This window comes from Epinephelus fuscoguttatus, linkage group LG2 (assembly GCF_011397635.1).
Source record: "Epinephelus fuscoguttatus linkage group LG2, E.fuscoguttatus.final_Chr_v1".
Classification (NCBI taxonomy): domain Eukaryota; kingdom Metazoa; phylum Chordata; class Actinopteri; order Perciformes; family Serranidae; genus Epinephelus; species Epinephelus fuscoguttatus.
The window spans coordinates 30,655,937-30,669,820 of NC_064753.1; the positions used below are offsets into that span (position 1 = coordinate 30,655,937).

Below are 13,884 nucleotides of genomic sequence, written 5' to 3' on the forward strand. Positions count from 1 at the left end.
ATACAATAGCGTTGCCATAAATATCAGTTTGGTGAAGCTAATAATATGTTTTTTTATTCAAGTTTGTGATGTTTTATTTAATAGTGTTGTTTAATTAAACACCCAGTGATGTTTCTTTTAGTCAGTGTTGGTTAGAGCCAACTTGTGACCGCTGTTTTTCATGCCAGGCAGCTTTCAGATCATGATTTGTCAGACTTTTCCCTTGCAGAATTGCCTGAATTTGTAATACTTTTGACTGAAATACTGGCAATTATTTACAGCAATTAGACCAAAGTTACAATGGCAAGGGAGTTATCCTAAGACGAATACCAATTATGGCAATATGTGAGCTTTAATAGATGTTTGGCAAAAGTTAGTTTGAAGTCAGAGGTGGAGAGACTCCAGATAGTTAACCTATTCATTTGGTGTGTACCTATCTAGTAATTAATATTCTGCACAACCCTCCAGTTAGTCAGTGAGTGCAGAGACTGCATCTAGGCTAATTTAAGCCTACTGTTATTTAAAATAAATAAATTAATTAAAATAAAACCACAGAATCAGGCAGCAAGTATCTTTAAGTACATTACTTAAATTACATGAAGACACTGTTAGACTTGGATTACAGGCCACAAAATGACTTCCTTATGGTGTTTCTCCATTTAAAATGACATTTTATTTATTTATTTTTGGAGAGAACACATTTCGTCTTCACTCATTTGATAAGAGGGGGGAGTGTTTGAGTTTACACAGTGGATTTTTCTTTCTGCAGGTGGTCAGGAGCAGTAAGGTATGTGTAACCGGTTTCAATGGATTAATTATGTTGCTTTGAAAAGCTGACTCGTGGCAATGCATTCGTAGGCTTTAGTTTTTCAAGTCTAACACGCAACACTTGCTTAATATAAAAAATCTGGACCCTTATGTCATTATATGTGTAAAGTGTCCTTCCAGTCGGCCATGTACTTCCGGTTTTGGGACGCTGAGTCGCTATGTTTTCATATATGATATTATTGTCACCGTGTGGTCAATGATTTTTGTTTATAATTTATAATAAAAGTATAGACTTTAAGCCTACAGCCTGGCTTTAATACATAAAGCGAAGCCAAAGGCAAGATAATCAAAAGATAAATGCCTAGCTTTGTTTGTGCTCAATTTGGTCTTTTATTTTGAAATTAATCTGTGCTCCTGTAGAAGAAACCGGAAGTTGCGCATGCGGATTGCAGCTAGCTTCACCCAGCGCAGTTTGGTCGGCAGCGAAAGGTGGAGAGAGTGACACAAAGCCCGTGTTCTTAATATTTGTTAGGATTTTGTTCGTTTAATTACAAGATATACATCTTTCCTCCGCAAGAAGAGACGATACTTTTCTGTGTGACGGTCGCTAATTGTGCTCGCGCATCTACCGTTGCTGCTAGCTTGTGCGGAGTGGTTAGCTGGACAGCGTTAACGTCAGTAGGAGCTAACATTAACGTCAGGTCGGTACCGAAAATCATCAGTGGTCTTGTTTGACGGCGATTCTGTAATTAACGGAGCTCCAAGCGTCAGTGTGTGCAGTCCTACAGGGCTCACAACAGGACCACTGGAGGGAAGTAGCTGAATGCTAACGTTATATAGCTAGCTGTATGATTTGTATGTGCACTCCTCACTGCCACGGTGCCGTGTAACGTTAGCTGTCCACGTCTAGTCTCGTCTGCTGTGTTTAACGTTGCCAGCTGAGCTAGGCCACGTCCCTGCGGGCGTATTTCATCTAACCTACTGACATTGGACGAGTTGCAGAGAAGATGCCCAGTGTGCGGAAGGAGGAAGGAGAGTAAAGCTCAGTAGAAATGTGAAAAAGTCTCGCACATTCATGACTGTCTGTCTGTGTAACTGTAGTGTTTGCTTTTTCGAGCGGTTGCCGCATATACACGGCATGTCACGTAGACGGATGTGTTTTACAGCCGGAGCCTACTCTCGTTGAGCTCTGTAAGGTTGCGGTAACAACCTGAAGAAGTAACGTGAACACTTTGGGTTTTTTTTTTTTGGAAATGGTTGGGTTTGGTGCAAACCGACGGGGTGGCCGCCTCCCGTCCTTCATCCTCATCTTCTTGATGGTGATCATCGCCATACTGTCTTTCAACTACTGGGCAGTGACCAACAAGCACGGCCGCTTGTTGGATGAGCTGGCGGAGGTGCAGACGCAGGTGAAGCGCACGGACGCGGCGCGGAGCCGGCTGGAGAAGCGGAACTCGGAGCTGATGGTGCAGGTGGACACGCACAGGAAGCAGATCGACCAGAAGGATGGAGACTACAGCGTCCTGGAGGGCAAGCTGCAGGCCCGGGAGGCGCTCATCAAAAAGTGCACTGATGAAAAGGTAAACCACGGTTTTATAAACTGATATCTGGCAGCAGGTGAAATGATCAAAGGGCACATGTGTGCTACACGTAGGAACAGGTGATCAAAGTTTCCACAGACAGGGATAAGCCCTTTGACAGCACCATTTTCAGGTGAAACAAAGTGACAATGACAAAGTGAGAATATTAGTTTTTTGACTTTTTACCTCTGTTTCAATAGTGTGTATTGTTTGGGTATGTTAATGCTCATTCAATATTTAATATAGGGGTGTGTGTGTGTGTGTTCTCTGAGAGAGCAAATAGTCATGGTAATATGAGGACAAAGCAGGTTCATTGTTTATTTTCCAAGCCACTCACATACATTTAGATTGTGACAATTTTCCCATGATATTGTGCAATATTACAACATCCAAAATCATCACACCACATCTAGTCTCATCACAGTATCTACATTATATTGCTTTGATCTCCCCACTCTATATCATAGTGGCATGTACATGAAAACTTTAACTCATGATGGAGGGAGATTTTGGGTAGTTTTATCAACTCAAAAAAGGCAAGGTCATAGTCATCATGGCGAGAGCAATTTGTCTTGTTTCAAAAGGTCTATGGTACCAAGTGGCAGGTGACACATCAACCCGTCCTTCACTGGGAACTCATTCACGTCAGAGCCTGAGTTCTGCTCCACAAATATAGTATTTTTTATTCACAGCACTGTGTTTTAATATCTGTCCCTTTAGTTTTTTGGAAGAAAAATTTATAATGGAGTTGTTTCATCGTGCCCATGCCTCTGAGCCACTTAAAATGTATTGAAGTGTGGCGCGTCTGTATGCTCCACAAGACTATTCCCACCTCTTGTTCTGTGCAGTGGCCCAGCCAGCAATTCACTGTGTTTTGTGTCCCAGCACCCTCTGAACATTAGTGTGCGTCCAGCTGCCCTGGGAGACAATTAGACAACAGATGGAGGGGGAGGTTTTCCTGTAATTTGCATTCAGTCTCGCATGCTTATTTCTCATGGACAGGCATACATTTGTTTAACATGTGGTGTAGTGTCATAGTTGAACCACTGCTGGTTTGCAAAGTCAACCCAGTAGAACTAAACTAGAACACATTAAATATCATTTTGTTAAGAAGCAAACAATGACTTTATGCCGGTCTGATAGATGACAGGCAGCAAGATAATGTGCAGGAATAAGAGGAAGGCCGTGAGCAACAGTTTTTTGTTTTGCTCAACATATGCTGAGAAGCTGTCCTCAACCACAATACATCAACCTTTCTATCATCTTCTTGAGTGGAGTTGGTTACCTAGTGACAGGCAAGATAACACTACTTATAATAGGCCACAAATGCATAGAGAAATGTTTATACATGCTCAACAAACAAGGTCTGAAATTAAAACCAGCCAGTGCTCATAAAAAGTTAACACCCATTTACATAAAAATGATCTCGGATGGAGAAATCAACAAGAGTCACTCGTCAGATGACTCTTTTCAAACGATTTCCCACTCTGAATCTTTTCTCCTGCTCACCATCACACACTGTGTTTATGAGCCAATTCAGTTTTCTGTGGCCAAATCAAATCATAGCAAAACAATGGCCCTATAACAGTTAGCCGTCTGTTTCACTGCCCATTGTGCTGGCACCGTCTCATCTGCGACAAACTGACGTGTTTTACTGACTATTCTATGTTTTATTCCAAATGTCTATTCAGTATTTATGACACTAAAATCCCTCTTGGCTAGCTGAATTGTTTGACACTGTTACACTGTTTGCATAAGAGATTAAGCCATGTAGCCAAACAATATACATGCAGACATTAGAAATACACAAAATAAAACCCTACAGTATCAAGTCACAGAATCATGTGCACAGATCTAGTTAAAGATTAGGTTATACGTTGTTGTTAGGGCAAGTATACATGCTGATGTGTGGAACAAAGAGGAGTCTGAGCACCCTGGCTTCATGGTCGTAACTTCAGGATCCAGCTCCCTGTTTCCGTAATCAAGATAAGGGCAGGTGTTGAATAGCAGTTGTTCCACTCCTTTCTTTTGTCAACAGCCCAGCCCTTTTTCAACAGAGATGCATGCTACATACAGTGAGAGGCCTGCAATGCAGAGAAAGTAGGGACAGTTGAGTTCTTGAATGGCTTCTACACAGTACAGTATACAGTCATGCACCCATTAGGCACAAGAATGAATTATGCTGGCTTATAGTCTGTCTGGCCGTGTTGTTGGCTATATTGCCAGTATCAGCAGGCTGCAGGGGAAATTAACCACATGTAAGGGAGTGACAGGATGAAGCTTCGGTTTTTACAACACTTGACATTGATGCTGTACTTCCTGTCCGCTCTTCCGTCACCGCCCTCTGTCCAAATCAGTTAAAGGTATAACTTATTCACGAACTCAGATGATCACAAAACAGTTGTTTTGCCAAAATATGGCTTTATGCACTTAATTTTCTGTGACATTTTCCCCCCCTCAAAGCTCTTAAAGAAATTGTGTCTGCACTTATCTGTATTTTGACGGTGCAGTCATTTTTGTAACATAATGAGGCTGCGATCTTTGTGCACTTTTCAATACTTTAAGTCTGCTTGAAAACTTTGTCACCATCTTAACATCAAAGTGTGGAAACTGATGCGTATTTGGATACTCAAAAGATCGATTTCAGCTATCACTCCAAAGTCCAAGGCCTCCTCTATCTCCTCTGCCTCCCTCCTTTGCTTACTTGCTCCCTTCAGCTTCACATCAGTATTGTGTGTTACAGAGCTGTTGTCTTGGGTTACATTACAGCGTACAGGGGTTTCTATTTTCCTGATCTCTCCGTGTGAGTTAAATGAAAAAGATCATAAACCAGCTATGTTATGAGCTACTAACATCTGCGCTGGTGTTTTCTGCATGTTGCTGTGAGATATTTATTTTTGTGGTCCCCATGTAAATCCTAAAACATAATCCCTTCGCATGATTTCAGCAATCAGGCATGTGGTTAATGTCTAATACCCCATACTGGTTTTGATAGGCAGGAGCGTATTGCCTCGTAGCAATTACTACTTAACGTGTCACAGTGGGTGCCACCTGAAGCTTTGTTATACAATAAAACAAGACGAACCTGTTTGTTCCTAGTTTTCTTTGCCTTAATGACAGCACTGTCTACTAATTAGAAAACCTGTTGCACTGTTTAGACATCTATGGCTTAGCAGGGAACTCTGAGTAGGCTGCTGCTGCGTGATTTGAGGTGTTGAAGAATTCAAATGTTTGTAGCTCTCCTTCAGATGATAAGAGTCCTAAACCTGTTGTCTCTCTTGTGTGCAGATGAAGGTGCAGGGTGATGTCACAGCCCAAATGACAGAAATCCAGAGGCTTAAAGGTAGGCCTTTAACCCTGTGTGGCCACCAGAGGGCAACCCCCAACACTAAATCCCTCAACAGATGGAAAGTCTCTTTTAAAATTATATTGCATTTAACAGAAAAGAACTAACTAAAATATTATGTGTGTGTGTGTGTGTGTGTGTGTGTGTTTGTTTGTGTTGCTGCAAACAGAGCAGCTAAAGGAGCTGAAGCAGGAGTTCATGAAACAAGAAGAGCAGCTAAGAGAAGTGAAGAAAAACAGCACTACCTTGGAAAGAAAACTGGAGTATGAGAGGTATGTCGAATTTTTAGAATTTCTTGTGAGCTTAATGAGACGTGTGCCGCAGCATGCCTGCAGCAGAGCATGTCCATTACAATCAACCAAAGCTACAACACTGACCACAAGTGCCGGGCACTGCTCTGCTCAACCAGTGGATGGTCATGGTTTTTCACACATAAAATGTGTGAAAAACAAGTACAGTTCTCTAAAAAAATGTTAATAAGCAACACAGCAGAACTACCTTGTGGGTGTTTTTGTATTTCACATTAAAAGAATCAAACAATTGCACCCTGTAGTTAGAATGATCCCATTGATTAAGTCAGTACCAGTTAATATAGCCTGTACTTCCAAACACTACATAACAAACTGCATCATCACTTAAATCTCCCCCCACTTCAATCATCTGTGTCGTGATGTCTAAATTATTTCACAAAATATGACTTTGTGCTTCTCAAATTACACATTATTATGACAGTTATTGGTTTTTGAACAGAACCTTCAGTATAATAAGATTATGTTAGGTCATTATCTTAATTTCCCTATTTCCTTATCGCTTTACAAGGCTGATCTAATCTCAGTGATGTTTCGCTTACATTGGGTGTCACAAGATTTTCAGAATAGATTTAACCATAGCTCAGCTTTGCAGTTTTTCAAAAATGTATTTGTCACCTGTTTGCACAGATTAGTTTCCTAGTAAGGTGAAGAAAATCGCAGACAATGTGGGTGAAAGTAACAGGGAATCTGTGTTCACTAGTTTGCAGTGTGGACGTCAAATTGCACAGCTGAAGGAGGAGTGTGAAGAAACAAAGAAGACCCTGGAGGAAGAAGCATCAAAGCTAAGACAGGTTAGTATTGATAAAATCTCCACCGACGAGCTAGAGAGCATTCTCGTGACTCTAGTAAATGGTGAAAGGTTGTGCCCCCCTCCCTCCAGCTACACATTGCATTTGTTGAGCAATGAAGCGTTTATTCATTATGCTAAGATTCTTAACGCAGATGTGCAAACAGTCGCAGCCAAACTAAATTCACTCCCCTCTTTGTCTCTGTTCCTGTTAAAGCTTCTCTACTCATTACACAGAGTGTCTTCTTCTCTCAGTTTTCCATTTGCTTCGTTTTCTGATTCGCCTTTAATCATTTTTCAGAGTGTAATAGACAGCCAGAAGGGTGCAGTGGCAGGTAGACATGTAGAGGGAGCACAAGGTGTGGAGATGACTGGAGAGCGCCATACAGTGGCCACTCACCGGCATGACAACCCAGATTTAAAAGGTACAGTAGATGTGTGACCGTGTCAACCAACACTCGTACAGTCTTGATTGTTCTTCCTTATATTGCGATGCATACACACACACACACACACACACACACACATTGTGTAGTAGTATTTGATCGTGTTTTTTTAACTGTGTAAAAGGGAGCTTGTCAAGCCATTACCTAAGTCATTCTCTTCTGCTCTGTTACAGAAGAGATGGGTAAGCCTGGCAGTGACGCTGGCATGCCTGGTATTGAAGACAGTGAAGTAGGAAAAATCGACGATGTGCAATTTGGTAAGCAGTGGTACTTAACTTTTAATTGTGGTTTGTAAACCTAGTGAATTAATGAGTGGCAAAAATTTACGTAGAATGTATGTAGCCTACATTTATAGTGACTTATTAGAGTAGAGACTGATTAGGTTTTAAATATGGACTCAGTTGCTGCCCTATGATTTTGAACCTGCAACTTATTAAGACTAGAAACAGCCAAGAGTGAGAAAAGTATACTCAAACTATACAAACACATCAAATTACCTGTTTAAAACTGTAAATTGAAACCAAAACTGGTGGAAAAAAACAACCAACAGACCACAGATGTGAGTCACAATAACCTACAGCTGTGCGTAGCGCTGTGGCAGGGTCCACTCCCTCGCGTTGCCTAAAAAAGAACTTTCCAAGCTTTCTGACTGTGCCGCTCCTTTTATCTACAGCCTTAAAGAAACCAGCCATCACTCAGAAGCATGACGAGGCCCCTGATGTGGTCGTGGGAGCCGGTGCCGGACCTGGAGTCGGGGCAGCCGACGGCCCCGGGGGGCAGGGTATGTCTCTGGACCAGCCCAGGCTCCAGCAGGACCGAGTGGAGGGCCGAGCGGCGGTGGTCGCACCTCCGGGCATCATCAAACAGGCAGACAAACCGATAGTGTTTGAAGAAGACAACAAGGCAGGTATCAAGGCAGACGAACTGGGAGAGCAGCAGAGACAACTGCGAGGTACAGAATGCACCACATCCATATATATGGTATTAATTATAATAGTCTGTCTTTAAGCCTTTAGGCGTGTGATAATTCATTCTCAGGCTTAATTGAAACTTAGCTTTGCTGATTTAATTCTTTTAAGTATGGTAATTTTACTGAATGTTTAGTTAAGTGAAGGTAAAAGCAGAGAACTTTTATCTTGGCACAGGCTTTGTTGGCAGTTTTCCCTTTCTTGTGTAACTTATTTCAAAACTGAGGGTGCTATATTAAAGAACACAAGCCTTTTGATATTTTATTTTTGTCATACACACCACAGAACCTAAGTGTCTTTCTTATTGTCAGCTCCTGATAATGTGAAGGGTGACAACGAACACTTGAAGGGGATTCCTCTGCCCCCAAACCCAGCCCAGGTGCCCAACCCCATCCAGCCTCACCACGCCAAAGACCAAGTCCAAGCAGAACCAGTACACCACCGCCAAAGTGAGTTCCTCCACGACACTTTGAAAAATAAAGTACTGTAATTTTGCAGCAGAGGTTGTGGTTTGCAGGGTGTTTTTTTACTTACTTGTTGATTTGATTTTGAATCAGAAGGGGTTGGGAAAAATAAGATTTCACATGAAACAGTACAGTCACAGCTATTCTTGTTAGCTCTGCCTTTGTGCTTAGCCGCTGCCTCCCAGCTCTCTGTGATGTGTGTCACTGTCGAGAGTAAAGTACAATTTGGTGTCATGATGCCATCTGTGTGAATTTCCCTCATTGCTAACCGGTTACACTCCCACCTCTACATAACACATTTTCATAAAAGTCGGTTGAATGTTAAGTCATGTCTGAATACGGCTAGGAGCACTGTCAGGGAGGAGAGAGAGGGCTCAGTTGCAGAGGAGACAAGATAAATGACACACACCTGGCTCCCAGATGATCCGTTCCTGCTGCCTGGCTTCTGCTCTGCTCTGCTCTGCTGCCTTTTCTCCCTCCTCGTCCTCTGTTGTCACACGTCCTAGTCTTTCATCTCCCTTACACATCCACCTCACCCCCTGCAGCTCTGCTGCTGCTCCAAACACCGACTGCATTCAGTTCACGTCTTCATTTTGTTTTTCCTCTAATCTTCTGCCTCAGATTTCATTATACTTGCATCCTATTATAGCAAATTAACACCCGACATCCACCAGATGTCTCGTTTTTGGCAGCGTGTGGCGCTCACTAGACACTTGCAGCTCACACTGCGTGGCTCAGAGAATCTCAAGTCCCACCCTGTCCTGTTGTCGACAGTGTCATCTGAAATCAGATAGGATCTTAGACTGTATCAGATGCCTGTGTGATGGAGATTGAGCAGCCGTTATAGATCAGAGGGCAAAAACACTATTTTAGGAAAGTTTATTTAAACATTGTTCGTATTTTGAATTGAAAACATTGTAAATTACAAGAGTAAAAAAATGTCATTGTTCCACATTGACTTGGTCATATCCACAACATCCAGAAAAATACATCAATTTCTTGCTTTTAGTTTTACACTATTTATATTTTAACACAACCCAGCTATTGGTTAATTGCTTATAGAACAATTGTTATCCTTTTCCAACATTAAAAGGTTTTTAGAGGGAGATATTTGCACATCCAGCTATCTCAGATGCAGGTGCGTCAGAAAATATCACTTGAGTCTTAAAAAAGAAGAATACTCTGTATTTACTCAGAAAGTAAAATACTCTTGACAAAGGTCCAGAGGGACTGAAACAGTAGTATAACCAATCAATTCTGAGCAAAATCAGTGTGCAGGATCATCTTTTTTTTCCCAAGACCCAATGTTAAAAGTAAAATGGCTGCACCACCATGGCTGTAACATGTAGAAACATTTGTAACAGTCTGTCCTCTTCACATATGTTAATTGAGGTGGACAACATGTTAAAACACTACAAATGCAGTTCAATAAAACAACAAATTTACCGTATTTGTAGCCTTAAAGCCACAGTTCAGCCCATAATCAAATATACATACTATTTGTCAATCTTGATTGTTTTGGTGTGAGTTACCAAGTGTTGGAGATAACGACTGTAGAGATATCTGCCTTCTCTTTAATATAATGGAACTAGATGGCACTCGACTTGTCATACTCAGAGCGCCAAAAACACATTTGAAACTCCACAGAAATGTCTCTTTCCAGAAATCATGACCCAGTAATTCAAGATAATCCACAGACCATGTTATGACCAGTTTCATGTAGGAACTATTTTCTCACTACTGAACTACACCCACCATCCGTATCACTATGCAGAATGAATCATGCATGAATTACTCATGGATGAGAGGTTCGTGCCCATGTCAGCGCAAGATGTAACCATTAATGGCATCCTCCTTGGCTGAGCTGTAACATTAGCTAGCTCAGTGATGCTAGGTGAGCTAGCTGATATGGTCGGCGGGTGGAGTTCGATAGAAGAAAATAGTTCCTACATGAAACTGCTCACAACAAGATCTGTGGATTATCTTGAGGAACCTGTTGAGTATGTTTTTTGGCCCTCTTGAGCACCACTAGCTAAGTGCTATCTATCTCTATTATATTGGAAAAGAGGCAGACATCTCCACAGCCGATATCTCCAACACTGTGCTCAAGCCAAAACAATCTAGATTGTAATATCACTACAGCTTAGTTGAAAAAAACATGCATTTTTGACTTTTGGGTTAACTACCTCTTTACAGAAACTGTTGAGTTGAATCAACAAAGCTAAACATAAGATAGGATTTACAGCAGGGCTATTGTATTTGATTGATTGGATTGTAAAGATGATTAAGCCGGTAACTCAATTAGCGCTCTGTGCTCTCCAGACTTTAAACAGTTCCTCATTACAAAGAAAACCCCATTTGTTTCCACTTGGCTCTCTGCTTTCAAGTCTATGATTCACTCTCCTTTACTCTTCAGAAACACTCGTCTCCTAATTACAATCTGCCACTGTGTATCCATTCACCTCATCTTCCTTATCTCTTGTCATCCTCTTCACGCGATCACTTATTCCTTCATGCATTCATTATGCAGTATTTCACCCACTCCTCCCTGTCTTCCTACAACTGCCTCCGCTTCCCTCCCTTCCTGATGAGGCCCTTCTCTGCCTCCTGCAGGCCGGTTCTTTGATGAGAACGAGTCCCCAGTAGATCCGCAACACGGCTCTAAGCTAGCGGACTACAATGGGGATGATGGGAACGTGGGTGAGTATGAGGCCGACAAGCAGGCCGAGCTGGCCTACAATGAGGAAGAGGATGGTGATGGTGGGGAGGAAGACGTTCAAGGTGAGCCAGGCCGGGGGACTGGACTGCCTGTCCAGATGTGTATCCACCATTCCTCCCTTGCTCCCTCCCTCCACCCCTGTCCTGCTGCCGCCCCCCCCTTGCATCTGTTCCGACAGTTAGAGTAGCTCACAGCACCCTGAGTTTGGTCCTTGAATTTATCATAAACTACAGCTATTCAGTGAATCATAACCAAAACACCTTCAGGGTCAAAGCAGGACTGCTGTGTGCGCAGTTCAGAATGAGCTGAATTGTGTCAGGCATTGTGTGCTGTATAGGCACAGTAACAGTCCTAGCTTCCTATTCTCCCGTGAATGGGGAAAACTTGACCCAGCAACTTACGGTTCTGTGAGAGTAATTCAGTCGCCATTTAGTATTTTCTCTCCTGCCTGTGCTTCTTTTTAGCGATACCACCTGTCTGTGCCCACCAAACATCTGACCCACATCTAGACCAGTAGATAAATATAGCTCACTGTGTTTGTTAATGTGTCTGTGTTCTCCTTGAAATATTGAAATGCATGTTTTTGTCTTGGTCATTGTCTCCTGACATGAATTTCTGATTGCTTATTAGATTAGATTTTTAATATATGATACAACTGTAAAATATTATTTTTGTATCACGGCTGTGTTTTGTCATTTTTATGTTATATCTGTGTTTAACTGTTTAGCTTGTTCACAGTCGGATTTCAATAAAAATCTCGGATGTCCTTGTTATTATAACGACCAACAAGGGAGCTAATAATATGCTAGATTTATGAATGAGGCATTCCTCCCAAAAATAGATGTGCCTTCTCAATAATTTATTCCAGATTAACACATGCATAAGAAGGGCTGTGAGTCCTACGTTGCTCACACACGATGGACATGAACATCCTTTCTGTTAAAGCATAAAGTCAGCACTTTAATCTGCAGTTTTAATCTGATAAAGGAGTATGGTTACAGCACTTCTTTAAGTGTATTGTCTCATATTTAAGCTCTAATGCTTGTGTTGCTGTCTTTTCTTCCAGATGATGATGATCGGGACATGCAGGGAGACCGGGCTGTGGATTATGGGAAAAGACATCAAGCCATTGACATTCTTTGAATGGGAACTCACACAGCCGTTAACTCATTAAAAATATCCCGACCTTCCTCTCTACCATCAAGGTCTTTTCTTGAGAAAATAGTTTGAACATCATTATGTTTAAGAATTTATAGAGTGCATCCTCAATGTCACGGACTATTTTGACAGACGTTGCAACAAATGAATTAATACTGAATAACCATATTACAAAGAAGAAGAAAAAAAATCATGGCATTGTCCTGAGCTGCTGTTGATTTGCTAATGGTTCTAAGTTATGGCAGTAGAGATGACGTACTGTATACTGACTGTTGTTTATTTGATAACTGCCTCAGTTCATAACGGAGGGATCCGGAAGAGCCCTGTTGACTCACAGCCAAGCTTCAAGGTCAAACTGTTTTGTTTTTGCTACTTTTCTTTTCAGGTTGCTGTTTCTTGATATATATGAGAAAAAAAACGTTTCATCTGAGATGTTTATCAAAGAGACTAACCTTTTGGCATTCTGCCTTTCTAACATGATTTTGGGACTTTTACATGGAAGACCATTTTTCGTTTACAGGAGTGGGAATGCATTGCCAATGCCAAGGACTTTGCTTATGGCCTATTAAATCAATTTCTTTTCTTTGTGACAGACACTCGAAAGTGCTCCTCATTCTGTTTTTTTCTTTTTAATGCCATTGCATGCATTTGAAACATTTTATTAATAATCAAACTGAGCAAAATACTGATACTTAAGCAATACTTAGAGCGATGTTAGTGTCTCCACAGTGTGCAAAGATTTAACCAAGCACATATAGAACTGACATACTGTACACATGCTTCCATTAATGAGGTTTCTTGTACATAATGTAGTTGAACTGTTACCATTTGTACTGAGGACACCTGAATCCTCACCTTTTAGGGAAATCCGTGAACATGAAATCAGTTCTGTTTGTGCAGCCAGGAAAAATTGATTTCTCATGGAAAGGCACATTGAATGTAATTTAATTTTATTAAAGGTGATGCTTCATGTCATTTGTCAGTTGTGATAGTGCTTTAGAGTCAATGTAGATGTAGAGATTAGTTTGAAGGGGTATGGATTACTCAGGTGATGCAGCTTTTTAATGTTTGGAGTTTTTCTATTTGCAAAGGTGACAGGATGCTTTGCACCTGAATGTCTTCAGTTCATAATTAAATGTCCTGTGCTTTTCTTTTCAGTAGTGATAAAACATATGTTGAGTATATTCAGCAAGAAATGCATACATGCCCGATTCATTGTTTTAATATTAAGTCATTTACTACCCCCACAAAGACGGGCAGTCCTCTACCTTAATCAAAGCAATGAAGAAGAAAAAGACAAGTGGTAGTCTTCGCTGCAGACTGGCTGGTGTTTTTCAGAGGTAAGGGGGTGTGTCTGT

At 41.4% G+C, this 13,884-nt stretch overlaps 1 protein-coding gene across 4 annotated transcripts; it reads left to right on the plus strand.

Annotated features, from left to right (window-relative positions):
- Positions 1 to 1,185: 1,185 nt before the first annotated feature.
- golm2 (golgi membrane protein 2) lies at positions 1,186 to 13,496 on the plus strand. 4 transcript variants are annotated; one of them, XM_049603880.1, is made up of 10 exons: positions 1,186 to 2,327; positions 5,616 to 5,670; positions 5,843 to 5,945; positions 6,685 to 6,775; positions 7,073 to 7,196; positions 7,391 to 7,474; positions 7,891 to 8,169; positions 8,497 to 8,634; positions 11,263 to 11,430; positions 12,435 to 13,496. In XM_049603880.1, exons 1-10 carry the CDS (start codon positions 2,001 to 2,003, stop codon positions 12,509 to 12,511), a joined length of 1,446 nt encoding a protein of 481 aa, XP_049459837.1. In that variant the 5' UTR covers positions 1,186 to 2,000; the 3' UTR covers positions 12,512 to 13,496. The 4 variants fall into 4 exon arrangements, with proteins under 4 accessions (XP_049459837.1, XP_049459846.1, XP_049459855.1 ...); XM_049603889.1 differs by having other exon boundaries at positions 7,394 to 7,474; XM_049603898.1 differs by lacking the exon at positions 11,263 to 11,430.
- The last annotated feature ends 388 nt before the right edge of the window (positions 13,497 to 13,884 follow it).